Here is a 24,260-nt window from a genome sequence, read left to right as displayed (position 1 = left end):
ATTTTCAACTTCTTCTGCCAGCTGGAAATTGATAAGGGAACTAATGGCCTGCACATGTGGGCTTACCTTTGAAGAAATGCTTTTGAGTGAGAACCTATTTATGACCAGGGCCTGGCAGAGGAAATGGTGTCAACCACTGAATTTTGGTCCACAGCTCTCTCTTAGCATATTTGAGGCCAAACTAAACATAAGCATTAGAGGTATGTTTCCAGACCTCTTTTTCATCAGAATCTGCAGTGAGGGAGGCAAGCCCAGTTGGGATCAGAGAAGACTAGATGGGAGAGGCTCTTTGCTTGTGTATTATTTTTGTGATAAAGACAAAAATGTGATGTGATGAAGACTCCCCAGCAGTGATTTGAGGAAACCTTTCCTCAGGGGCAACTCACCCCTGCGGGAGGGGGGCAATTTTCAATGCAGGAAAAGACCGATCACATAAGAAGAGCCCCGCTGGATCAGGCCAAAGGCCCATCTAATCCAGCTTCCTGTATCTCACAATGGTCCACCAGATACCTCAGGGAGCACACAACAAGAGACCTGCATCCTTTTGCCACTCTGTTACTTCTGGCATTCTGAAGTAGCCTACTAGGAGGTATTCTGCTTTCTTGCCCAGCATGCTCCAGGCCCAACCAGGGTTGCCTTGCCCCTACACTGCACTTCTTGATGGAAAAGAGGCACTTCCACTTGGAAGCACAACTCGAATACACGTGTGTCTGTGTTCACAACTAGTTTGGTACTCAGGCATCTAAGGTCTGAGAACTCAAAATATGCGCTGGCCTATGTCGCAATTATACCTATCAAAAATACCTTCTCATTCCTCTCTGAGATATAGAGGCTTTTTTTTTTCCCTCCTCCAAATATCCAACAGAAAGCTGGCACTATAATGCATTTAGCATCCTTGGTGTAAATTTAAAATGAAGTCTTTCTGCAACTTTCAGGCATCCCCCTGGACATCTACTGGATGAAAACTCTGGTTGGGGTCATGGTTGTATGTTTTTGGTTTTAAATAAATTTTACTACTAATTTTTAGGCTGGTTAATTTGCCTTATGGTTTGGATTTGTTTGGCAAGAGCTGGTGTCACTGTTGTCAACGGAAAAAATCACTCTGTTGGGGTCAAATATTTTTTCCCCCCAAAAGATACATCCAATCCTGGGTTTTACAATCCTCTGTCTCAATGGTTCTCAAACATTTTAGCCCAGGACCCACTTTTTAGAAGTTGGGACACACTGGAAGTGATGTCATTAACCCAGAAATGATGTCATGGCCAGAAATGACATGAAGAAGGAAAAAATTTTAACAATCCCATTTGCACTTACGCAGGATTGAGCCCCATTGTTAAAAGCATATACATTATAGCCTGTGAAAAGAACAGATCTCCCCAAATGCAGTCACATACCATGTCAGCATCAAGTCTAATATACTAAAAATAAAATATTGAAATGAATGGGGACCCACCGGCTCACGACCCAGTTTGAGAAACAATGCTCTAACTCAGGGGTGCCCAAACCTTGGCCCCGGGGTGATTTGCAGCCAACTAGACACAAGGGCAGATGGAAGGGTTCAGCTCAGCACCCACTGGACATCAGGTCGCAACCTACGGTTTGAGAATCCCTGCACTCGTAGGAACACAGGGTGTTTTAAGAGAAAAAGCTGTAAACCAGGAATCGGGTTTGAAGTTCACCTCCGCCATGAACTTCCTAGGAAGACTTAGAAAGCAACTCTCTGCAATCCATCTGCAGTACGAGACTTGTATAAGACTGCCTGAATTTGGTCTTAGTTCTCTTTTTAATTCCATCTTTCCCTGGAAGTACTGTATATCCCAGAAGGCGCGCTCTCTCTCTCTCTCACACACACACACACACACACACGCACACGCACACACACACAAAGCCTAACACAATTTTTTTTTTAACACCATGAATATACAATACTTCCCAAGTGGTAACCATGATATTGTTGCAGCAAACCCAGCAAAAAATCTTGGGGCACCTTAAGGAGTTATCAAATGTATTACAGCATTAGTATTATGCTACTGTAACCACAGTAAATGTTATTAATGCAAGTGACGCTTTAGAGAACATAAGGGTTAAAAGGACAGCTCTTTTCCCAAAGTAGCTCACAGTGTAAATTGGGATTAGACAGGGAAGGGCATGTGTGACTGTTTTAGTTCAAACACTCTTTTCCCATATTTTTTTCTGGTGTGGTATGTCTTGCTTTAACATTCCATCTACACTGAGATGCACAGCTCTGTTGAAAACAGATGCCTAATTTCATCTTAAATTGGATGACTTCAATACTTTTGAGGCAATAAAAGAGTCAGCAAGTCCTCAAGGGCTTCAACTCTTTTACATAACAAGTACATTCCAGTATGCCACAAAGGGGTCAGGGCAGTGATTCATCTCTAGATCTCAAAACGGAAAGCTTATGAAACCTACTCACAGCCCCAATGATAGGATACCTGAATTATCATCAAAGATTATGTGCTGTGCAAAGGGTCATCAAGCAGTGAAGGTCTGTGCGCTGGGGGGGAGGGGTGCATCACCAACAAAACCTCTGGTCAGGTTTGCTGGCTGCTGCATTATGCTAATAGAAGGAAATCATTCAGCAGTCAGATGCTGTGCCAGGCACAAGAAATAAACTTCAAGTGGACTGTGTGACAGAGTAGAAAAATCACAGAAGCAAGTTTAAAAAAAAAAATGCCATGCTCCGACCCGACAATAATATTTGTCTACAATAAATCCTGTTGTATTAAAATACAACTAAGACACTTCACAATAAACTGCTTCACACCAGACTTTTGAGAAACTACTTTGGAACCCTTTAAGCTCCCTGAAGCAAGAGCCTTTAAGATTAACTGTGATGTGAAGAGCCAAGATACATACCCACCCCAGACTCTTTTGGGTTGGCACCAACAGTGAGAACAAACCTAACAAAGAAAAGAGAATGAAGCAAGCATATAGAACCACAGTTTTTATTGAAACAGATGCACATATATAATCAATCATTCTCATAGCAAAAAAGAGTGTCTTTTCTAGAAGAGTAAGGCCAGACCAATACAAGCATCTGATGAAGGATTTGCCAGTTCCCCCATAACAAAAAGGGACTCTTCCATGGAATGCTGATCTCAAGGGTCTGGTTCACACCTCAACCCTCTGTAAAGTTCTGTACAGGGTTCAGGAGATAAGTCTCCGTCACCATGTATACTGCTTTCAGCCTACACATGTAAATGCCTCAACGTAAATGCCAGACTCCACTTGCGGGAGCCATCTGCTGCTGCTGCTGCTGCAAAAAAAAAAAGATACCCAGATGGTGCAAACAGGTAATATTTGCACAGGTCTTTACAAGTGTAGGCCTCAGTTCACACTGAAGACTGTGCATGCATGGTATGGGAAACGGAACCATCTCAACCACTATGTACGAGAAGCTATGAACAGAGCCAAACTGTAAATCAGACTGGGAATTCTTTACCATTTCACTTCTCTACTAGTGCATCAAAAAAGATATCCAGTCCATAAAGACAGACAGAAGGCAACATCTTCTCTGGGTCCTCAGCCTCCACTACACACTTCCATTGGAAGTTCTGGGCCCATTTCAGACAGGCAAAGCAAGTTCAGTTCTAAGCACATTGGTGGTTCCATTTCAATCACTGGTTTTCACAGGTTTCCGTTCCTTCCTACCTGCAGCAAGTTCGGAACTGGGTACAACAGTCATGCTAAATAACCCATACAAGTGAGAAGTCACATGCACCAGCAAAACGCCACAAGCTTTTCAACAAACTCAACCACCAGAACAGACCTACAAAACACCTTGATTGGGAAGAAGAGTGTTCTCCTTTTATTAGAAAACAAACAGGAAAATTAAATTAAAAACAAGGAGGCGGCTCAGGTATACTACCCCAAGTCAATGTTCCAGTTGGAGGTTGTCATTTGGTTAAGCCATAGACCAAATTTATTTCAGACATTGAACTGGAGTAGCTGAATTCCATGTCTCCCACAATTATCCCAAATGGATAAACACTGAGGTTGGCAGTGCTATAAAGAAACCCAAAAGAAAACATGGGGGGGGGGGAAGAGTACACAAAATAGCCTCACTGTACTCTCTCTACCAGTGAAAGAAAAATGGTCTTTTATTTATTTTTATTTATTTTTAAAAAACCTGGCAGAGAATGTAGACAACGGAGGAGCAGTGTCCAGCCTGCTGTTGATCGCAAGAACGGTGGATGGTAACAGAGATGCTGACTCAGCCAATGTAGATACGATGGAAGTCATTGGCCCCGAACGCAGCATTGCACTTGGGGCATTTGCGCTGCCGGGTATCGTAGCGAGTTTTCACGCACTCGAAGCAGAAGACGTGGAAGCACTTGGTGAGTACCGCATCCTTCTTGCGCATGTTGCAGCAGGGGCAGGTCAGACGGCCCTTTGGAAAGGAAATTGTACAGTTCAGAGCCAGAACTGATTGATGTGACTGCCAGTTCTCCATCTATGTAGGAAGATAAGCTACTTGGAGACCATTCACATTCAGGTCAGATGTCCTCTCAGAGCTGCTGCCTTGTGAGAAAATAACCCAACACAACCTAAGCACTCCCACCATACCCCCTGCTGACTCCCTTGGGCACTGCTAGATGTCTACAACCATAAGTGCCATTGTCTACGTGGACAAGTCACCTACCTTGTAATCTTTTATCTCCTCCATCAGGATCTCATCGCAGTTGGGCACCATGTCAGGTTTCTTGGTGGTTTCCAATTTCCTTCGCAGCCTTGAGATATCTTCCTGCAGGGAGAATATAAGCCAAGAAGATACGTCATTGGGTTCAGAATTTCATTCCCACAGAGCTGCTCTATTAATGGGCACCCGGATAACAAGTATGAAGTTCCCAGCCATGGCTAGGAAAACTGGTAAAAATCATTGTGCCATTTGCTTTCTGCTTTTTATCCCACTGAAAAACAGCTTCTGGAAAAAAAAAAAAAAAACACCACCAGTAGAAACACAAGTTACTGAAATGATTCATATGCACTCAGCCACAGGTGCCTGAAAATGGATCAGACCCATTAGAGAAGAGTTCTGTTAATTAGCTATACAGCTATTCGCTGAGAAAAATTTCTGGAGATAGTGCATCTCACAGTACTGGGGGATATAAACAAACCACACAGGAGGGTCGCTGCCATCATGCCCTAACTGTGGACTGCCCCGAAGGTTGTGGTTGGCTACTGTTGCAAAATAAGACATAGAACTGACCTTTGGTCTGATCCAGCAAAGCAGCCAGCGAGAAAAGCAACAAGTGGAAACAGCGGAAGGTGAGCCATGGAGACAAGTACACAGAGCAAGTGGATCACAAACGCTGGCAGAGGACAAAGGCAGCAGCCTAATCCTCTAGTTATAGCCACAGGAAACAAAGGTAAATTGTCCAAGGTAGCCAGCCAAGTAAAGGCTGTATGCCAGGTACCTGGGCTCGTTTGAAGTTGAACATGTCCTTCTCCTTCGTCACGCTGTTCTCCACAATCTCATCCTGGAAGTCATGCAGCTTCTTCTGAGCCAACTCTAACTGTGCCCGAAGGTCATCAGCAAGCTGGGCAGCATCCATGGCCTGCAAAAAATAACAGCTCAGTCCAGCAGAGATGGACATTCAGCATGCATCTTGAGCCTTCAAAGGAAATTGGCAGAGCTTTTGGCCAGTTCTTTCTTTACAAGGGAATGCACTTTTGCTCTTACCCTGTAAATAACTTTATAGATATGCAACCCCAGAACAAATATGCCACATGAGGAATTTTTTTCCCCACCTGATCTGCTAAAATAAATAGTAGTTGGAAATCTGTGGGAAACGGAGCAGGCATATCCTACAACCCCAATGACCACATGTTGGAAGCAAACCATACAGGACAGTTGCAATGGCTACCAATAGGGTTTTCTCAGTCTGCTACAACATTGGTAGTGGGGATCCTGGTCCCAAGCCCATCTGTACCCACTCAGAGCTCTTGGAGATCAAGTAGTATTAAAAACACAGCAAGCCATGAAAGGGACAAGGAGGGAAGGAACAAGCACATGTGGTACAAACCCAAGCCCCATCTTACAAAATTTGAAAACAAAGCTCATACACACAGATACGGAAAGAGGCCCCACCCATCTCCTAAAATGTCCCCATCACTGATGGGCATCACCTTCATGTCCTACTTTGGCTTTGCCATTAGGAAATTTCAGAGGAATCTGACTGACTGCTGCTGACAACAGGGGATTGACGGTCAAGAGAAGGACAGACACTGACAGACACTGAAAGGAATCCCTCCCAAAGAAACTGGGTGAGTGAAACAAGATGGGTCACTGCTACTGCACCAACAGGAGCTTAAATAAATGCTAATGAGGTTCAGTGGCTTCTTTTATGTGGTGGCTTTCTTATATTAAGCAGGGAGAGAGCAAGTGTCCTTATTCATCCCAGCGTAATATTCCACCCAGTGCCTCTCCTGAATTTCTCTTTGGAGTGGGGAACCATCTTCTCACTCCTTTTGCTATGTAAACCACTTAAGAAATCTGGTTTATTGAAAAGCAACATATGAGCATTCTAAATAATAATTAAGAGCAATAATATAATTGGGTGTGTGCGGGGGAAACAAAAGAGGAAGTTAAAGCATCAAAGCATTGTCTTGCCTAAACAGATCTGCGTAGTGACCGAGCAAGATAATTTGTGGTTTCTCATCTTTGTCTCTTTTTGAACTATGTTTTAAATGACCAGCAACTGGCATCAGGCTGTCCACAGTGTAGCAGCCAGTGATACAGCCCCTCGGTTTTTATTCCACTGGTGCGGTAGCGCCAAGCCAATCCTGATGCCATTTCTTGAGAAGGGAACCCTATTACAATATTATCACCACCACCACCACCACCACCACTTTTCTTCTCATCCTGACCTCCAGCCCATGAGCTCATTCTGCTTCCCAGCTATTCTCATCACTTCTCCCTTCCGGAAGTCTCTGCCAACCTCATTAATGTTCATCTGGTGGCCCCCTCTTTATTCCTTTGAAATATGGATGTTTCTTTCATCCACTGCCCTTTTTCATCTTCATCAAATTGCTTTGCGGCCATTGCTCCCCCCTCCCTTTCTTTTTTACTCCAGTGGGTCTGTAATCAGTTTTCTGTGTCCTAATTACTGCGTTATTTGGGATTTCTCAGTATTCCCCCCTGGAGGGACATCAAACAAAATAATCATCCCTTCCTTTTAACGATAAGCCAAGCATTCAAGGCCTTGCACGGCCACTGCAGAAGAGAGAAAGGGGTCTACAAGCAATTTGGCACAAAAGCTGTTACCTTCCGCTTGTTCATCTCCAGCGCCTGGGTCCGCAAGCCCAGCTCCTTCTCTCCAGTGCCAATGTTGCTCTGGAGCAGGTGCTCTTTCTCCTCTAGCTTACGTACAACCTGTAACTGGGCATCCACCTTCAAGAGCCAAAACCAGAAGAAAGAAAGCATTTAGCCCACAGTACACTGAACACACTGCTAAAAATGTCAAACTTCCACACCAAAGGAAGCAGAATTCAGTGCCTCATTTAAAGGCAAGCATGGGGCATTCTCCACAGAATGGGAATACAGGGTCTCTGCCCCAAAGGGACTTAAAATCCAAACGGAAATTCCAATGTAAAATTGACACTAATGAAGATGACAAAGAAGGGAAGGCTTAGAGAAAACTATGCACTTCATTTGTTCGCCACTGTTTCCTATTTGGCTTAATTTCTTTGGGTGTTGCTAATAACAGGGATTGGGTTGCCAACCTTTTGGGTTGGCAAAAGGAGAAAGGGACGGCAGAGGATGAGATGGTTAGATAGTGTCACGGAGGCAGTCAACATGAATCTGGACACACTCCGTATGTTAGTGATAGGCAGGAGGAGGGCCTGGCGTGCTGTGGTCCATGGGGTCACGAAGGGTCGGATACGACTTAATGACTGAACAACAACAAAAAACAGGGATAGGCACTGAAGCCCTGGCCTCAATGGAAATCTTGTTCAGCCTTTGCAATTCCTGTTGAAAACTCAGCAGGCACTGGCCACACACTACCAGCAGGTAGCAGCCACACTTCTTTGCAGTCAAGAAGGGCTAGAAGAGGAAAATGTCAAGATTCCACACTTGGTATCACAATCTGTGGAATCACAGCACATACATGAGACCTCATTTAGCCCATCCTTAGCCTCATCAAGCAGGGCAGCCAGGTATATGCTGAACCTTTTGCAAGAAAAGATTCCCACACAAATCTGCCACAAAAAGAGCCGATTCATACATGGGTGCGTATGAATACATCATTTGAAGTTGAATGTGTGAACTGGCTCTGCTGAAAAGGGTTGTGTCCAAGATAAGAGGAGGACTGTCTGGATTTTTGATCCAGCAGATGCTGCCCAAACACATCCAAGCATATTTTTGCAACTTGCAAGAGATAAAAATTTTTAAAAAGAAAACAAACTTTTTTTTCAGGAAGCTGAATTTGACACTCCATTACACAATTTCTGCTTTTTCTTGTGAAATTGCGGCACAAACAGTCTTGATCCAGATACACCATTATATGGGCTTTTGGCCCAATTCCTAACCCACTTCCACCCACAGCACCTGGCATAGCTGTGCCAATGGAATGGGAGCTACATCCTGCAGTTGGGTGGCAATCATGGAGGCCTCCTCAAAGTGAGGGAATGTTTGTTCCCTTCCCTCGGAGCACCATTGTCCTTATGTCAGTACTGGAAAGTGGGTTAGGATTGTGCGCTTTGTTGCTCAGCTGTCACAGACATACCCTGTGCTCCCTCCCCTGTCTTGCTCTCTCACTTGAGTCAAGTTACCTGGGTCTTCAGGGTCAGAACCTGATCAGCCAGCTCCTCCTTCTCTTCTTTCAGAAGTTTATGGATCTGATTGGACTTGATGCGTTCCGACATCAGCTTGAAGTTGGCATCGTCCTTCTCCCTCAGCTGCTGCATCAGGCGAATGTTTTGCTCCTGCATGTCCTCAAAGGCTTGGCCTGTCACGTCCATTTCAGAGAGCAGCGCTTCCTCTTCCTGAAGAAGGTTGGGAAGTGAGGTTGCAATTTCAATCCTTCCTTTCCAGTCACACACCCTCATAGTCATACTGCCTGCTTTTTAAGGACAATTAGTTTGAGCTTGCCTGAAGAATGAGTACAGAGGATGAAATATGTGGATGAGACACCACAATGACAGCATAAAAGATGCTGTGATACATTTTAAATGTCAATGTTCCCAGGAATTAACTGATCATTATCTTTGAAGAAAGGCATTTTTTCCTGCTCAAATCAGAAGGCTCTGGTTTCATAATATCTGTGAGCAATTGTCTGATTTATGCATGATTTGCATAAATCATCTATGCATGATTTATCAAACCAATGGAGGGCCCAATATCCAACTTTCCAGCGCTGATGCAGCCGAGCCAACAAGGCATGCGCTGCATCCTGCAGTTGCAGACACAATCACAGAGGCCTCCGCGAGGTAAGGGAACATTTGTTCCCTTATGTCAGGGTTGCATTGTGGCTGCATCGACACTGGAAAGTTGGATAGGATGGAGCCACGATTGGCTTGCAGACCCCCTCTAATCTGGCCTGTGAACATATCAGCCACTAGAAAGTTATATACCGTTTGGATTAAATGGGAATCTCCTACCCAAGTGGTAAGCCAGTGAGATCTGACTAGCTGGCTACTTTGTTTTAAAGTAGAAAGCTTCTGACAGGGAGAGTGGTCAGAAGTTGGAAAAGAAATACACCATCAGCCTAATATTCCATTGCCTCTTGTTTATTCAGGGCCAAATCCTATGTGTATCTACTCATAAGTAAATTCCATTATAGTCAATGGGGCTTATTTCCAGGTAAATGTGGATAAGATTACAGCTTCAGAGACCCAAAAGAAAACAGACTGCAGCTCCCATGCTGGCTAAAAAGTGTTCTCACAAACACTGCTCACCTGTTTAGCCATGGCCAGTTTCTTCTGTAAGTATTCTATCTGTTCTTCCACTGCCCGGATCTTACGGAGGGCATCCTCATCGGCCATCTTTTTGCTTTCTTTTTTCTCCTTGTCCTCCAGTTCCTTCACTCTTTGCCTCAGCTCCTCCAACTACAGCAGGAAGAGGAGGAAGCAAGAGGGGAATGAACTTTTTCAAACAATCCTCTCTCTCTTTAAAAGGAGAGCAGGCTCAAAACACTCCAAACTTCCTCCACAATCTCCTGGAGAAAATTCTTCCAGAGATATGTGGTTATAAGGTATTACTCTGGCAGAAAACCAACTATGCACAGTTCTACAATACAGAGTTAGAAATGTATTTTCATTCATCTAACGCTCGCATTTCACTCTCTCACACGCACACACAATAGAGGCCTTCACTGCAACAGGCCTTCAAGATTCACCAGAGGACACTTCAAGTTATTGTGTTGCTTTATGACCAATGTTGTGAGTCCTCCTGACAATATCACACACAGATTGGAAGCTTGGGATATATTTAAATATTTGAATAAATAGATTGAATAATGGTTGACAGGGTTACCTCCGCTTTGGACTTCTTCTCGGCAGCCATCAACTGAACCTTGTCCCTCTGCTCCTTTGGGGCAGAGCGGTACATGTCTAGTAACAGCTTCATTTCCTTCTGGCTTTCTTGGGCCTTCCTGAGTACATTGAAAGACAAAATGAAGTATTTGTTTCATTTAAGAAGATTTATTTCTCACCTTTCCAGAGCTCAGAGCAACTGACAAACTCAAATAAACACAAAAATCATAGAACACCATAACAAAACACAAGTAGTCAATAAAATTCCAAAACATCAGCACATACCACGTAAACCACCATAGCAGCTCAGAAGAGAGTACAAATTAATGACATCAGTTACTAAAAACAAGCCTCCGATGAATGCACACTGCTGAGACGAGGCTCGCAAGAATTAACAGTCACATCCAACGCCCACTGGGTCTCCGCCAATGCCTAACACGTGCTCAGATCCAGGCATAAAGGACATATGAAGGCACAAATACAGGCATAACTAGAGTAGTCAAGATAGGGCCCAGTCCTATCCAAATTTCCAGCACCGGTGCAGCCACAGTGCAGCCCCAAGGTAAGGGAACATGTTCCCATACCTTGAGGAGGCCTCTGTGACTGCTGCCCCACCGCAAGATGCAGTGCATGCCCCATTGGAGAGGACCAGGCCCAAAGATAGGTGCTCCCTTCTGGAAACCCCACCTGGCAGCCTTCCCCTTCTCAACACATGAGGCCCAACATTCGTTCCTCTCTGTTCTCCTCCCTCTGGCACAGTCAGAACTTCCAGATCAATACAATCTCACCCAACAATCAACTACCAGAAAAAAAAAAAACAACATTATATCCATCTTACTTAAGGTCAGCCTTCAGCTGCTTGACCAATTCTGCGTCCTTTTTCCTTCCATCATCATGCTTTCCTTTGTCCTTGTCTTTGGTCGACTCCCGCTCCTTCTCGGACTCTTTCTGCTTCTGCTTCTCCCGCTCCCTTTCTTTTTCCTTCTCCTTCTCCCGCTCTCTCTCCTTTTCCTTCTCCCGCTCCCTCTCCTTCTCCCGCCTCTCCCGCTCCCTCTCCTCTTCGTCCCGTTTCGCCTTGGTCTCAGAGACGTCCTCGGGGGGAGCTTTAGAGGCCACCGGCTGAGAAGAGGAGTCATCCACCTCCTGTTTAATCTCTGGAGGTCCTTCTTTGGTGTCTTCAGTGCTGGACTGGGAGTGCAGGAGAGCACTACCACTGCGGGAACGGGTCTGAGAGAGAACAGCAGGAAAACACACATGGGATAAGAAAGAATTTTTAAATGGGCTCCCCCTGCTATTTGGCTTTGGCTATTTGGTTCAGTCACTCTTACTCCAGCACACCCAGAACAGAGCTTTGAAAATGGAGGGCATGATGCCTGGTTAGGGAGACACATTTGGAGCTCTTGGGTTTACAGCATTTCACTTTTTATATTCTGCCTTTCTGCCCCCTCAAAGAACAATCAAGGCAATTCACAACAAAGAATAAAAACAATCAAAACAAACAGATTAAAAATTGAAAAAAACCTATTGAAAAAGTTATAATCTAGCAAAAGATAACAGAAAGAAAAAGCAGCAGAAAACAAAAACACAGCAGGCAAAATCATAAAGGGGTGAGGGACAATTACTCCAGATCCAAAAAGCCTGTTGATCTGGAGAGGGTGAGATTCAACCAGCCTTCTACAGATGGGGAGGGGTGAAGTTGTGAACCTCCATGTGAGGAGTTCCAAAGCCTGACCATAGCCATAGGAAATACGTCTCATTGAACTCCCTTCCAATTTGGCATGCCTAGGATTGCAGTGTCAGACAGACACCGGTTAGGGCACATACCCCTGAATATATAGCATAGTTGTAGTTTGTTGATCACTCTAGGTAAGCAGCATCTTCTTCCCAAGCAAATCAGCCCCTTATCTCCCCAAACTCTATCCCTGTTGTCCACCTGCCAGTTCCATCTTGCCAGTTCCTTCAGCCAGCAAAAGATTAAAACTAGACACGCCCCAAAAAAGGAGATTAATGGGACTTTCAGGTTTGTTCTGTTTGGGAGGTTGTGTGTGTGTTTTACCTTTTTCAGGGATCTAGAAGGCATATTAATTTTTGTAAGGAGAAATTTTGAAAAACAGTAGGACTTAATTCTGAAAGAGAATGTGTAGGATCAGGCTGCACGAGGCAGTCCGGGCAAAAAAGCGTGGGTGGGTTATTTCTACTGTCTTTGGGCTTCCACGGGCAGAAAGGGAGATTAGACTCTCAAGTAAGTGAAGCTAGGCAAAGGGTGTGTTAACATTTGTCCAAGTGCATTTCTCCAGATCAGCAGCAAGTCTCCAGTATCCCCCTTGCTTCTCCGCCGGCCTCACCTTGCTCAAGTCAGATTGGGCCTCTCTCAGTTTCCGCTTGTACCGCAACACCTCCCCTTTCAGCTGGTGGTTGTGGTTCTGAAGGCTGCTGATGAGGTGACGCATCTCCCGATTGATGGGACCTACGCAAAAACCAACACAGAAGAACGGATGTGGCGCAGCACCATCTCCTCAGTTTTGTCATAAAAACTAAGCACTGTCATCCTGGATCAAACCAAGCTGACCTTCCGGCTGGTTTCCAACCACAGCCAATAACTGGATAACACCAAAAGGACTGGAAGTGAGAATTGGAGAAAGTCATGCAAGCACATCCAAAATGAACTCTCACTTTTCCCCTACTAGGAGGCCCTCCCACATTTCCTACAGTTTCCTAATGTCCATGCAGTTCCAGGATTTCTTCCACAAACATGAGGACTAGAAACCACTCTCCTCCTATCTTAAAAATAAGAGCCAGAGTATCAGTTTTATAGCAGCCCTGTGAAATCGGCATCCATGCAGATTTTCAGACCCCATGATTGATCATGGTAGACATTAAAAAAAAAAGGCAGAACTGGGCCAAGTATGGCCATAACTTGAGGAGAGACTGAGCTATCCAAAAGGCACCTTGCTGGAATAAATTAGACTTAAGCCTTGATTAACCACATGCTCACTGCTTACCTGAAACATTTTACAACAGACAGACTGAATAATACAAAATGACTGATAAGCACCGCCATTGCTAAAAGTCAAGCAAATGCCTCCACTGTACAGAAGGGGCCTCGTGGATGCAGTTTAGTCTACCTGGCTTAGGCTGGTGTACAAGAAGGAAAACAGCGTCACTACATGGGACCCAGGGTGAAGTACCTGCTTGTTCGTTGGCTGCAAGCGTCTGTTCAAACTCAATCCGCAGCATCTCGTACTCCTTGCGGACCTGAGCCAGGGTGTCCTCCAGCTGAATGACCTCCGTTCGCAGTTTCTTTTGTAGGCTGACTTCATCCCGCTGGTGAGAACAGCACAGAGATGAATGCTATGATTATGAGAGAAGTACACACCACACACAGACGCCAAAACCATGCATGTCTAAGATTGCAAGCCCCTTTGGGACAGGGAAGAACCTTTTCATTTCTTTTGCTTTAGCACAGGTGTCAGCTGCTGGCTTTTCTGGTGTGAAAAGACAGTGAATAAAAAAAGATGCTTCTCTCACAAAGCCAGTGAACAAACAGGATAATTGACTCCAGAGCCTCAAAGCCAGCCGCTACTAATGAGAAATTCCTGTTCTTCCACTTCCAGCACTCTTCCTCTAGTCCCTTTCTCTGCAACACCTTTTTCGAATGGCTTGTACACCATAGGCTCATATGGTTTTATGTCACGATGTGCCGTTCCCATTGGATGCACTGTGTTCCCACAATGCAACATTGGCAGTAGCTGCTGCCTTTGTCCCTCCTATGGGATCCAAGAGCCCAGTTACACCACCAGTTGAATCAGCCCACAACTGAAGTGGCCCTGGTTCACTGGGGACTCAAACCAATGACTGCAGAAACAGAAGATGCAGCACTCGGTCACATCCCAGCTGGCTTCACCATCACTGATCTTTTTAAAAAGGGAAAGAGGGGGGACCCGGGAAACTATAGGCCGGTCAGCCTAACATCCATACCGGGTAAGATGGTGGAAAGCCTCATCAAAGATAGGATCTCAAAACACATAGACGAACAGGCCTTGCTGAGGGAGAGTCAGCATGGCTTCTGTAAGGGTAAGTCTTGCCTCACCAACCTTATAGAATGCTTTGAAAAGGTCAACAGGCATGTGGATGCGGGAGAACCCGTGGACATTATATATCTGGACTTTCAGAAGGCGTTTGACACGGTCCCTCACCAAAGGCTACTGAAAAAACTCCACAGTCAGGGAATTAGAGGACAGGTCCTCTCGTGGATTGAGAACTGGTTGGAGGCCAGGAAGCAGAGAGTGGGTGTCAATGGGCAATTTTCACAATGGCGAGAGGTGAAAAGCGGTGTGCCCTAAGGATCTGTCCTGGGACCAGTGCTTTTCAACCTCTTCATAAATGACCTGGAGACAGGGTTGAGCAGTGAAGTGGCTAAGTTTGCAGACGACACCAAACTTTTCCGAGTGGTGAAGACCAGAAGTGATTGTGAGGAGCTCCAGAAGGATCTCTCCAGACTGGCAGAATGGGCAGCAAAATGGCAGATGCGCTTCAATGTCAGTAAGTGTAAAGTCATGCACATTGGGGCAAAAAATCAAAACTTTAGATATAGGCTGATGGGTTCTGAGCTGTCTGTGACAGATCAGGAGAGAGATCTTGGGGTGGTGGTGAACAGGTCGATGAAAGTGTCGACCCAATGTGCGGCGGCAGTGAAGAAGGCCAGTTCTATGCTTGGGATCATTAGGAAGGGTATTGAGAAGAAAACGGTTAGTATTATAATGCCGTTGTACAAATCGATGGTAAGGCCACACCTGGAGTATTGTGTCCAGTTTTGGTCGCCGCATCTCAAAAAAGACATAGTGGAAATGGAAAAGGTGCAAAAGAGAGCGACTAAGATGATTATGGGGCTGGGGCACCTTCCTTATGAGGAAAGGCTACGGCGTTTGGGCCTCTTCAGCCTAGAAAAGAGACGCTTGAGGGGGGACATGATTGAGACATACAAAATTATGCAGGGAATGGACAGAGTGGATAGGGAGATGCTCTTTACACTCTCACATAATACCAGAACCAGGGGACATCCACTAAAATTGAGTGTTGGGCAGGTTAGGACAGACAAAAGAAAATATTTCTTTACTCAGCGTGTGGTCGGTCTGTGGAACTCCTTGCCACAGGATGTGGTGCTGGCGTCTAGCCTAGACGCCTTTAAAAGGGGATTGGACAAGTTTCTGGAGGAAAAATCCATTATGGGGCACAAGCCATGATGTGTATGCGCAACCTCCTGATTTTAGAAATGGGTTATGTCAGAATGCCAGATGCAGGGGAGGGCACCAGGATGAGGTCTCTTGTTATCTGGTGTGCTCCCTGGGGCATTTGGTGGGCCGCTGTGAGATACAGGAAGCTGGACTAGATGGGCCTATGGCCTGATCCAGTGGGGCTGTTCTTATGTTCTTATGTTCACTGTGATTGCCCATTTCTCAACATATATCCATGGTCGCCCAGTTTCAACCCAACTCCACGCTCATTACTGCATCATCACTCCTCCTCATTCCATTTTCACCCTGTGTGCTTTTATTCCAATGGCAAGCCTCCCAGGGTGGGGCTGCACCGCTTCGGTGCTCTGTATAGTGCTTGTAGGGCAAGACTGATGTTACTGAAGAGTCACAATAAAAGGGGAGGAAGAAGTTACCTCAATGAGTTCCACCTGCCGCTGGTGGGTGCTTCGGGTACCATGAAGCAGAGTACGGGCTTCATCCAGCTGCGATTTCAGCTGGAGGCTCTCATTATATAGAACAGAGAACTGGGACTGCATGCAGCGGTACTCTGGGGTCTCCTTGACCACTTCTTCCACTGCCCTCCTCAGATCCACCTGGCCAGAACCACACAAGACAAAAGGAAAGGAAAGAAAATGGTGCCACATCCCATGCATGCTGAGAACAAAGGCATCAAATGACAACCTTCCAAGTAAAGAAGAGAGGAAGCAAACAATCCCAACTCTGATAGTCATGCACAGGCCACACTCAGAACCAAAGCTCATTTATAAGTGATTGGATGACACAGGATTGCTCTACTGCAAGAAACCATGACTTCTTACTAATCACTTCTTTGCAAGTATTGTTTGGGAAGACTGCATGTTGAATCTCCCCAAACACATTGAGATGCAGCCTTGTCAGCTTCTCCAGTACTCGGAAAGGAACATCCAAAATGGCTTTCCAAGTTCCAAAAGGCCTGACCTGAAGGCAGTCAAGCAAATGGAAAAGGGTTTTTTCACTCTGGCTTCAGTTCAGTCTCCCTCAAAAAGGGAAGAACTAGGAGAACACTTTAACACATGTGCTAGCCCTACTTTGGTAAGATACAACTGCTAGTTCCAAAAGAACTGGCAGAAATACAAAATACAACATGAGAGTAGAAAATACAAGTGCACAGAAAACACATACCACAGCAATTAAAAGGATGCCAATGTGTACATGTAACCAAGCTTGCTTATAAAACTCATGCCAGGGGCAATGAGGAAGTGACTTAGATCCGACACATGCATCTTTGAGCAAAAACTGTGGCTTTTATGCACGATAACCAGAAAATGATGCTAATGGACTAAAACGGGTCTGAGGAAACATTGGATGCAGGAACATAGAATTAAGCAGGACTAATTCTGAATCATTCCTGTATGGCAGACAGCTAGGAAACCCACCCTATGGATGCCACCTGGATAGAGTTCAGTGCTAAAACAGGCAGAATATAAGTGAAAGAAATAAACACACTTATTTTGTACTTGGAAAAATTGGATCCAGCATGCAAAAAAAGGAAAAAAAAGAAATGTATCAAACTGTCCTTGAGAATAAGAATAGTGGAGGTAATTTCAAATGTCTGTAGTTTGGTTAACTGGCCACAAGATGGCAGCATTCCCAGAGGAAACTTTTTCAGTGCAAAAGGAATGTTCCCCTCCAAATTAAATCCATTCAGAATAGTTAATTTCTGATCATTTCCAGCTATCAGAAATCTGATAGCTCGCAAATGCACTCATACCTTTAACTTTTCGTTCTGTGTCGTCACCTCCTCGAGATCCTGCTGCAGTTTTTCAACTTCGCTCAGGCGATTCTGAGCAAGCTCCTTGTTTTCCTCAAGTTCTGCATTCATTTCCTCAAACTATAAAGGAAAGTCAAAAACAAAACAAAACGTCAACACTAAAGTAAACATTGAGCTCTGCCTACGTCTCAGCTGTCCCTGCATTAATGGGCACCTGCCAAAGCCTTCCATAAAGACAAGGACCTGAATCAGACACTAAACCTGTGCGCACCTCCCCTACTTCTCTCACCTGGCAAAAGAAGGAACCCCAGTTTGTTAAACCACAAGTCCACACGTCACCTGACTCCGAGAGCTGTCATTTACAAAACAGATTATGAAACCAGAATCTGATCCTGTTTTTTGGATTGTCTGCCCTGGCTAATCTCAAGATTTACCTTACGAGAGTTGATAGTGATTGTTCCTCCATACAGACTGCTTCCTGCTCCATAAACCTTGTATCCTTTGGAGTTCACCTGCAAAAAGGAAACATTTTGTTGAACAAAAATTAAACAGCTTTATCTTCAAATACATAAGATGGTTGCTATAAATAGAACACAATTCCAGGATCTGATCTCAAAAGTGCCAGCTGTTCAGGAAATTTGTCTTTTTCTTAAACTGTTATTCTTATCCATGACAAGTAATTCCTGCCTTTAAAAAGTAGATTTAGAGTACAATCCTATGCGTGGCTACTCAAAAGTAAGTCTCACTGGATTCAGTCATGCTTGCTCCAAAAAAGTGTGCACAGAATTACACACTAAAAACAGCACTATCAAAGGTATAAAGCTGAACAATGTAGAAGTCTGCATGACCTCTTCCTTTTCAACATACTGTATTTTCAAGATGTTCTCTACAACCACCAGGGCTATAAAATTGCTAAAATTATTACTAAAGTAGCAGAAAGCATGACCCCCAAGTGCCTGGGGTACTGTATGTTGCCAATGTACTGGTTCTCTCTTGATGAGCATGTAGTGTTCATCCACAATAAAATTAAATTACATGCCAAAACAAGGCAAATTCTGAAGACTCCATAAATTAAAAAAATTGTGTAGAAATGCACTATTTCTTTTCTTACACACAATTTATTCTGCAATTATTTTATTTGCCTTATCCCTAGTTTCTCTAACCATGGTTAAGGGCACTGACCTATGCAGGACATTGAACCAGAGAACTCCATGTGCCAAACCACTAAAAATTTTAATTCAGCTCTCTGACTTCGGGTGCGATCCTAACCAACTTTTGAGCACTGACTTAGCCACAAGGTAACAAACATGCCCTTACCTTGAGGGATCCATCCCCACTGTGGGATGCAGTGCATGCCACATTGGCACAGCTATGTCAGTGCTAGAAAGTTGGTTAGGACTGAGCCCTTCAAGATTTTGAAACATTGCTAACACACTCCCAAGCATATCTTCACAGTCATAAGGGCTAGAAACTTATGTGCTTTGTTTTTAAAATAACTGCCAGCTGATCGGTTTCAGAGCACAGTTCGATATTCCATGCTTCCCTGTACTCCTGTGGAATCATATCGCCCTGATTTGAAAACAAAAACATAACCTTCCATGCTATGTAAGGATGGACAAGCATCCTTTACAGAATTTACCCCACCCCAAACATAAGCAATGTAACATTCCCAACCAACCAATAGTGGAAAAGATTCAAATGTCATCTTTAGTCCTAGATTAGGGGAATAACCACGTTCCCTTGCATACAGACCACAATTCTGTTTTCAGTTCAATATTCAACATTTATCTTTCTTTTCTTTTCTTCCATTCACTATTTTAAATTGTTACTTTTCAACCCGTTCCACTTCCATCTAACACTGTCCTCAGGCTCCGTTTTACAGTTCTAAATTTAAGGTTTTATAACACGGTTGTATTTGATGAATACCGTGAGTTGCTTTAGGGTTTCTCATCAAAATCAGGGTAAAAAATCTAACAAAATAAAATAAATCATCAGGCTTATCAGATTTTTTTTTCTTTCTTCCAACTACAATGGTAGATACTCCCTTGTGCTCCTCCCACCTTGGCACCGCTACCAAGGAACTGGATGCTTACTCGTTCTAGGACATCTGCCAGGTGCCTGTTGAGCCGCTGTTCCCGCCTGCGGATTTTGTCAATGTCCCACTGCAGGTCATCAATCATGGTCTCCAGCACAGATACACGGGACTCTGCTGTCTCCACTTTCCCTTGCAACTTGGAAAACTGCAGCAAAGGAACGAGAGCAAAAAATAAATACGAGAGCGGATTAGTGCAAAACATACTGCTCTGCACAATTGCTCAGAGTGATTGCATAGATGTGGCTTTCGGCATGCATACCAAAGCGGATTTTTTAAAAAAAAATGCCTTTACTCAAATGTCTTGATTCAAGTCTAATGAATACTTGCAGTTTCACCTTACGATGGGCAAGCTGAGATGTTTCTGATGTGTAACAGTGAGAATCACCACAGTCACTAATATGTGATGAAAAATGTAAACTCTCATATCCCATGTATGCACAGGCATGCACACTCTACTCAATGAAATAGTTGCATACCACTGTGATACAGCTGCTTCTACCTTCTACTGCTCTTCCTACCAACATCCCAGCCTGCCTCCAATACCAAAAATTGCGCCTTCAATACTGTCAACGCAGACTGTCAGTGGCCTTCGCTTTGTCCTACTTGAAGATGGGACTTGGGATCTGGGACCTTCTGCGTGCAATATAGGTGATCTATCACTGTGCCACAGTTCATCTCCTTAAATTCCTGCAATTAACCTCCTCCTCAAGTTTGCAGCAACAGCGACTATCCCCCCATGCTTGCTTTAGGCTACACTGTTTCAGTGCAACTCCCCTTCCTGGTACCTCTTGAGACATGGTGCGGTGCTTCTCCTGCAGCAAGTCACCCAGTTCCTGCAGCCTCCTGTTCTCATTAGTAAGGTTGGAATTTAGCTCTTGGACAGCTTCCTCTGTCAAGGTAATATCTGAGGGAAGAAGGGCATTTGGAATGTGACCATGAAATACAGCTGAAGCAAGGAGTCAAGGCTGTGAACAAAAATCAGGACTAGCCATGCAATTCAGCACCCTTAGGCTCTTATTTTTTTGCAAGCAGGCCTTAAAGAGGCTCTAAGGCTTCAAGAAGAGAAGACTTCAAAGTGCATAAGCAATGCCTAGTCGTCTCTCAGAAGTCACTGTAGAATTTCCAAGGCTTACTGTCCTGTACAGCTCCATTACACCTGAGTTTGAAATAAGGCATTGCTCAAACATTGTTAAGTGTGCACAGAATTGCACTTTAAACTACGTTGTAAACTACAGTACATGCTTCTGAATAAAATCCACATAGGATTGCTATTTTCACATTTTGGCTCACAACTAGATGTAGCATAGGACTGCTAGGTATGAGAATGACACTGTGTTAAAGGAAAAGAGTCAGAGATGCACAAAGACCACTGGGAATAGAGGCAGGCATTGCTGGCACCCAGGACACCCTCAAGCAAATGGAGCAGGACACTTGACTCTTTGCAAGGAAACAGGTGGCAATTCAATACTTGGACTGCCTCTAAAGTGGGAAGGGCTCTGGTGGAACTTCCATTGTCCTGGCAACTGCCTACATCACCTTATGAAGACCCTTCTCTTTTGCTATGAGTATACAATAAAGATGAATAATCCAATATTTATTTCCTCTTTCATTTACTGTACCGCACAAGTGAAAAAGGATCAAGTTATTTGCCAGTTTCATTCAAGGTAAACGGACTAGAAATAAACAGACTGAAGTTGCCTCCTGCAGGCTATCAGGTGAGGTTTTTAGCTTGACTTGACTACCCGCAGCAAGAAGTGGTACAGCCCTAACTGGGTTGACCCTCAAGGAAAACTCCCCACTTCTTCAAGGTGGGAAGAGCTTTCGGTGTATACCATATGTCATACCTCCACTGTTCAGCTTCTGGGACAGCACAGCGACTCTCTCTTGCAGTTTGTCATACATGGTCACAATCTGCGTGACCGCACGGCGGGAGGACTCCACCCGTTCCTGCAACTGAGACTCCATCTCCTCGCTGGTGCTGCTAGCCAGAGTTGCCAAAAAGGAAAAGGCTGGTTCAAACCTTTCCCCTAAAAAACAAGAGTGCTATGTCAGAGCAGAGCTTCATGTTCCAGTAAGCTTAAAGGAGCTAAGTGTTTCCACTGCTCCAGCGACTGCAAAACTATGGTATAGGAGAAACTGTGAAGCAAGAGGATAAGACATCTTACCTCGCTCCCTTTCATCTTTGCGCTCCTGGTTGCTGTCCGAATCCGGTTCCGGTTCCGGCACCACAAGGGCTTTACGCTCTGAAAGGAGGTCACCAAGGCCCTGGTCCAAGTCGTAGCGTTTCAAAATGATGCGGATGTTCTCATCAAACTGAAAGGGGGAGAAAATAAAACACGCTTCATTTTCAGAGGGTTGAGATAACCATAATCAAAGGACCAAGGCAGAGAGAAAGTGGATGGGACAGACCTGGCTCCAGTAGCGATTGACAATCAGCAGCGAAGCATCATCAGTGGCCTGCCGTCGCTCCAGCTTCTCAATGTGCTCTCGTAGCTCATCCTCAATCGCCTGCCGCTGGTCTAGCATCTCCGCCAGCTTTCGGTTCTTTGTTTGGAGAGTGCGGATGTCCAGTTCTTCCTGAAACCACGTCAATACCAGTCAGTACAATGCAGGCACATCCCACGCCTAGAACTTACTGAAGCAGTAAAGCTGGTTTAGACTGTGCCTCTTCAGACTCCTGGTGGGGGCTCATGCAATTGAAGCCCAACCCCCATAAAAAACATATAGAAAACTATAGTAACAAGGAGAAAAATTCTGGCTCAGATAATGTCCAGATAAACTAGGCCTCGGGCTTTCCAGTCAGCTGATAGACTTAATCTAAGTGACTACTAGAATCAATGCAAGAACAAAAACAAAATGGTACAATATTCTGAGGCAGCAATTAATTCAGAGGCATTATTTATGAAGAAGTAGTGAAGGACAGCTCAAGGAAAACACAAACCGTTGAGGAGACGCCACCAAGCTTAATCGTCTCCACAGTGGTCCCCGAGTCCTCAACCCCCGCCTTCTTCTCTGGGGGTCCAGAGGGACTGGACTCTGCAGCCACTCGCTTGTTGCCAATCCCAGACATAGCGATTACTGACTGGAGATTCGCACCTCTCTAAGTTTCACCTGAAAGAGAGGGCATGGTTACTTATGACGTTTCTCTTTTGTTCCATTGAAAAGATTTCTAGCCATCAGTAAAAACTACTTTGGACTGTCAACAAGTCACATCTGCTGTTGCAGAATTTTGCAGTTAAGGCTAACCTGTTTTCAAACTGAAAGCAAACACTCATGCTTCAGTTTTGACATAGGCAACGTGAACCTACAGGCACTTGTTTACTTGGTATAGTATTCTTTTACAGTAGTCTCGGGGAATCTCAGAATCACAATTCCCAAGGATGGAGGCTGAGAAAATGTTTCAAATTCCTGTAGGTTTCCAAAGAGCCATCATCAAATCTTGAAGCTCAGAGCCTGCACACGACTAAAGAGAGTGGGACAGTTTGGGGTTATATCAGCTCCCCAGCCTGCTTTGATCACACTCACCAGGACTGAAAACACAACACAGAACAGGTAATAGACACACAGAAGAAAGGAAAGGGGCCAGAACGGACCACGGGTGGCAAAACACTCTGCAGGACAGCCTCCAACCCCTGGACATAAGGGCACATGTATAGTGCCTGATTCTCAGGAGCAGGACTTGGACAAGTAAAAAATGTTCAAATAGTTTTGGGCACTTTTTGTTCTATTGTAAGCACTCCATCAGTGGGTGCTATAATTGAATACTGCGTCAGACCAAGATGTGTAAGAGCGCATCATGTCTAACAATAGGGGAAATGCAGCAGAAAAAATCCCACAGAACATCTCAGACTTCCTGAAGGACAATGGCCGGTGTCTGTTTACACAGCAGAGGGTGCAATCCTAACCCCTTATGTCAGTGCTTTCCAGCACTAGCACAGCGGTGCCAATGGGACGTGTGCTGCATCCTGCAGTTGGGTGGCACTCATGGAGGCCTCCTCAAAGTAAGGGAATGTTTGTTCCCTTCCCTCAGAGCTGCATTGCCCTTATGTCAGTGCTAGAAAAAACTGACATAAGGGGTTAGGACTGCACCAAGAGAGGCTCGTAATCCAAAGAAGAGGCAATTTATCTCCAGTAGCCTGTGCAGCCAACTAGTGTCTGGCAGGGAGTGTCTGTTTGCACAATAGAGGCAACAGATGGATTGAACATTCACTTAACGACCTAATCACACAACAACAGAGATCAGAGAACATATCCCCGTTGTTACGTGGCACACACCTGTACTGTTGTTGTTGACGACAACAATTATAATAATAAATCCTATTTAAATCAATGAGCCTGAGTCGTTGCACCCATAGGAGTGCAGAAGGGCTTTCTGCATGTGCTCAGAGGCACTCTTGCCCCAGAACATTTGGAAACTAAAAGGTGGAGGCTGCTGCTGCTGCTGCCCCAGAGAGGAGGCACTGAGCCTGCAGCGGTCCAAGCAGAGGAGGTCACTGTCACCCCAGGCTCAGCTGGGTGCCAGCCCCACCTACCCCTCTCCCTCCTCTAGGCTTCTCCCCTTCTCCCCCCCCCCCGGACTCCCTGCCTCCCAGGTGCTCCCTCCTCTGCACATACTCACCAGCCACCCAACGCTTACGGCCTCCCACGGTTGCCCCCGCAG

At 44.9% G+C, this 24,260-nt stretch overlaps 1 protein-coding gene across 2 annotated transcripts; it reads right to left on the bottom strand.

Annotated features, from left to right (window-relative positions):
- Nucleotides 1–3,274: 3,274 nt before the first annotated feature.
- RNF20 (ring finger protein 20) lies at nt 3,275–24,260 on the bottom strand. 2 transcript variants are annotated; one of them, XM_066614038.1, is made up of 20 exons: nt 24,219–24,260; nt 22,542–22,711; nt 22,010–22,177; nt 21,766–21,913; nt 21,445–21,627; nt 20,386–20,504; nt 19,599–19,745; nt 17,940–18,017; nt 17,506–17,625; nt 16,169–16,348; nt 13,689–13,824; nt 12,846–12,967; nt 11,339–11,727; nt 10,502–10,619; nt 9,925–10,074; nt 8,800–9,012; nt 7,292–7,417; nt 5,442–5,582; nt 4,667–4,768; nt 3,275–4,414 (listed from the first exon to the last, which is right to left on the bottom strand). In XM_066614038.1, exons 2-20 carry the CDS (start codon nt 22,668–22,670, stop codon nt 4,238–4,240), a joined length of 2,946 nt encoding a protein of 981 aa, XP_066470135.1. In that variant the 5' UTR covers nt 22,671–22,711; nt 24,219–24,260; the 3' UTR covers nt 3,275–4,237. The 2 variants fall into 2 exon arrangements, with proteins under 2 accessions (XP_066470135.1, XP_066470136.1); XM_066614039.1 differs by lacking the exon at nt 24,219–24,260 and adding an exon at nt 23,876–24,023.

Source organism: Tiliqua scincoides, chromosome 2, assembly GCF_035046505.1.
Source record: "Tiliqua scincoides isolate rTilSci1 chromosome 2, rTilSci1.hap2, whole genome shotgun sequence".
NCBI lineage: Eukaryota > Metazoa > Chordata > Lepidosauria > Squamata > Scincidae > Tiliqua > Tiliqua scincoides.
Note: the sequence above shows the minus strand (reverse complement) of the source record. Positions and strands in the feature narration are given on the sequence as shown.